The sequence below is a fragment of the Corylus avellana genome, chromosome ca1 (genome assembly GCF_901000735.1).
Source record: "Corylus avellana chromosome ca1, CavTom2PMs-1.0".
Classification (NCBI taxonomy): domain Eukaryota; kingdom Viridiplantae; phylum Streptophyta; class Magnoliopsida; order Fagales; family Betulaceae; genus Corylus; species Corylus avellana.
In genome coordinates, this window is record NC_081541.1 from 46,237,089 (window position 1) to 46,240,899 (window position 3,811).

A 3,811-nucleotide genomic window follows, 5' to 3' on the forward strand; every position below is an offset into this window, starting at 1 on the left:
GGTACGACACTCCATCTCTGCCTCTCATTTTGTGAATAAGATAGAAGGGGAGATAAATGTTGCATTTGAAATATTAGAAGATCTTGCAAAACAAATAGGTGTTTTAGGTCTGAGAGCAGGTGTTGGAGGGCAACCATTAGAAAGACTGCCTACGACTTCTTTTGTTGAAGAGTCTGGTATTTTTGGTAGACATGAAGATGAGGAAGCAATAATTAATTCGTTGTTCTCTAATGAAGCGAGTGGTAGTGAGATAGGTGTGATTGTCATAGTTGGAATGGGGGGAATTGGCAAAACCACCCTTGCTCAACTTGTTTACAATGACAATAGGGTGAAGGAGCATTTTGACCTTAAAGCATGGGTTTGTGTTTCAGATCCATTTGACGTGTTCATGGTAATGAAAACAATTATAGAGGAAATAGGTTTGTCAACTAATGCTGATAGTACAAATCTAAATCATCTTCAAATTAATCTGAAGAAAATGTTGACAGGAAAGAGGTTCTTATTTGTTTTAGACGATGTTTGGGATAAGAATAATGCCAAATGGGAGGTCTTAAGTAATGCTTTAAAATCTGGGATACAAGGAAGTAGGGTTATCGTGACAACACGTGATCAGGATGTTGCAAGAGTCGTGCATGCTAGTGCAACTCATCATATAATAGAGTTACCCAAAGAAGATTGTTGGTCACTATTTGCGAAATTTGCATTCCATGATGGTCACCCTGATGCATATCCAAAACTAGAAGCAATAGGAAGACAAATCGTAGAAAAGTGCAAAGGCCTACCTCTAGCAATCAAGGCAATTGGATCTCTCTTGTGGTCTAAATTAGATGTTGATGAATGGGATAACGTATTTAGAAGTGAATTATGGGATTTATCAGTTGAGGAGACAAGCATCCTTCCTGCTCTAAAGTTAAGTTATAAATATCTTTCGTCACTTTTAAAGCGATGCTTTGCATACTGTTCCATATTCCCAAAGGATTATACTTTTAAAAAAGATAAATTAGTTTTATTATGGATGGCAGAAGGTTTATTGCCACAACCCAAAAACAAAACAATGGAAGAAGTTGGTGATGATTACTTCCTTGCTCTTGTATCAAGATCATTATTCCAGCGATCAAGTCGCAACAAATATATAATGCATGATCTTGTCAGCGATTTGGCAAAATTTATATCTAAACAATTTGCTTTAAGCCTTGAAGATGATTATTCTCATGACGTTCGAAGCAGGACTCGTCATTTCTCATATTATTGTGAAAAAGTTCATCTTATGAATTTTAAGACCTTTCATGAGGCTAAGAGGTTGCGCACTATCCTAGAATTAAATTTCTTCAGGAACGGTTTGTTCATCAGGCGTGGAGTCCAATTTTTATTACCAATGAGAAGATGCCTACGGGTGCTCATTCTATGTTACCATGCAGACATAGCTAAGTTGCCAGATTCAATTGGTAAACTTATACATTTACGTTATTTAGACCTTTCTTACACTGGGATTGAAAGGTTGCCTGATTCCTTATGTAAGTTGTGCAATTTGCAAATATTGAATTTATCACATTGTCGGTTTCTTGCTGCCTTGCCAAGAGATACGCATAAACTCATTAATTTGCGTCATCTTAATTTTGCTGAAACTTGCATCAAGGAGATGCCGACAAATCTGGGAAAGCTAAAATGTCTTCAAACATTAACTAAATTTATTGTTGGTAAAATTGATAGTGGATCTAGCATTGGAGAGCTACAAACACTTACAAATCTTCGGGGATCGCTCTCTATTTTTGGGCTCCAAAATGTTGAATGTTCCGCGGATGCTAAGGACAAAAACATGAGGGATATGAAGTACCTTGTGGAGTTGGTATTGGAGTGGAAACTTGGAACAAATGCTTCTGAAAGTCATATAATTGTACTTGATAGTCTCCAACCCCATTCAAACTTGAAAAGTCTCACTATCAACCAGTACGGTGGTAAAAGTTTTCCAAATTGGGTAGGGCATGCTTCATTCTCTAATATAGCATCTCTTCGTCTAGAATACTGTAAATTTTGTTGTAGCTTGCCACCACTTGGGCAATTACCCTCTTTGCAAGACCTCTCTATTGTTGGGTTGGATGGAGTTGTTACAATAGGTCGGGAGTTTTATGGCAGTGGATCTTCTTCAATTAAGCCATTTGTAGCCTTGAAATTTGTAAGGTTCGAGAAGATGTTGAAGTGGGAGGAATGGTTTTCGTTTGATGCTGAAAATGAAGGTGCTAAACTTGAAAAGCTTGAAATTTATATAAATGCCCTAAGCTAACAAGTCAGTTGCCCGTCTATCTTCCTACTTTAGCCAAACTTGAGATTTGTGAATGTCCTGAATTAAGGCCTTCCACCCCACCCTAGGGCTTCCCGTACTTTGAATTGGAGCTTCCAATGCACCTGAACTATTCATCCCTTGAATGTTTGACATTGGATCACTGTAGTTCCCTCAAGTCCTTTCCATTAATATTCTCAAAGATTCGCCAGCTGGTAATCTCTTATTGTGGGGATCTAGAATCTCTTACTGTTGGAGAACAACATGAACATGATTTACTCCTCTCGCTGATGGACATCCGTCATTGCCCTAATTTTGCATATTTTCCACAAGGAGGATTGCGTGCCCCCAACCTTAAACATTTCTCAATCTGGGATTGTAGGAATCTTCGGTCGCTACCCGACAAGATGCACATGCTTCTTCCCTCTCTTGCGACATTCTATATAAATGATTGTCCACAAGTTGAGTCGTTTCCTGAAGGGGGCTTGCCTTCCAATTTGAATGTAATTTTCATCTACAATTGTGACAAACTCTTTGCGAACCGGATGGGGTGGGGTTTGCAATATCTCTCGTGTGTTAGAAGATTTTCAATCTGTGGCAAATCTGAAGATGTGGAGTCCTTTCCAGATGAGGGGTTGCTGCCTACCAGTCTTACCTATCTTTCTATCGAAGGCTTTCCAAATTTGAAATCTTTGGAGAAGAAGGGGTTTCAACACCTCACTGCTCTTGAAGATTTGATAATTTTGTACTGCCCTAATCTCGAGTTCATGCCAGAAGATGGGCTACCTGCCTCCCTTTCTACTATACGTATAAGGAAATGTCTTTTGTTGACAAAAGAGTTGAAAAGCAAAGAAGGACCTGAATGGCGCAAGATTGCTCACGTGCCCAACAAACATATAGATTATTATAGATGAGCAAGAGTCTCCACTTTCTTACATATAATCCAGTTTTATAGTCAGGTACTTTCCTTTTTCAGCCACCTAATAATATTTTATCAATTTACTTTACCATTTATATTTCAATTTACTTTACCATTTATATTTTATATTTTAATTTACTTTACCATTTATAATAATTCTGTGTTGATTTGAATTCATTTGTCTAATTTAACGGTATTTTAACCCATCCAAAATCAGAAAAGAATTAAAAGCCCAAAAGATCTCATATCAATTGGGTTTTGAGCAGGTAATCCGGAGTGAAATACAGTCTTTAGTTGTGTGCTCATGGCTTTGCTGCAGATGGCCAACCGCTCCTGGGCATTGTTTTCGTATCTTCTTCTCAATGGGTTCCATTCTCGTCATTAATTAATATGACATCTTCCAATGGGCCTTGTTAATTGTACTGGTACAAACTGGGATAAGAGTAGTTCAATTGGGATGTCTTTTAGCTATGGTGAAAACGCTCTGTTGGGATGTCTTTTTGCTTTGGTGCCAAACTTCTCTGTTGCAGCTGTTCCGATTGGTGGTTCAAAGGTGTATTTATTGGGCAGTGTCTCTTTACTGAAGACAATTTGTTTAGTCAGGTATTTTCTCT

At 38.1% G+C, this 3,811-nt stretch overlaps 2 protein-coding genes across 3 annotated transcripts in view; both read left to right on the plus strand.

Annotated features, from left to right (window-relative positions):
* Window positions 1–274: 274 nt before the first annotated feature.
* Window positions 275–2,281, plus strand: LOC132173628 (putative disease resistance RPP13-like protein 1). The gene has a single exon (XM_059585170.1). The coding sequence runs from the start codon at window positions 275–277 to the stop codon at window positions 2,279–2,281; it is 2,007 nt and encodes a 668-aa protein (XP_059441153.1).
* A 904-nt stretch (window positions 2,282–3,185) lies between these two features.
* Window positions 3,186–3,811, plus strand: part of LOC132176926 (putative disease resistance protein At3g14460) — a 19,689-nt gene continuing 19,063 nt past the window's right edge. The window contains exon 1 of one of the 2 annotated variants that reach the window (XR_009439697.1): window positions 3,186–3,237. The gene's annotated coding sequence lies outside the window, so the exon portion shown is untranslated. The remainder of the gene's footprint in view (window positions 3,238–3,811) is intronic. The other variant, XR_009439694.1, reaches the window with a different exon arrangement.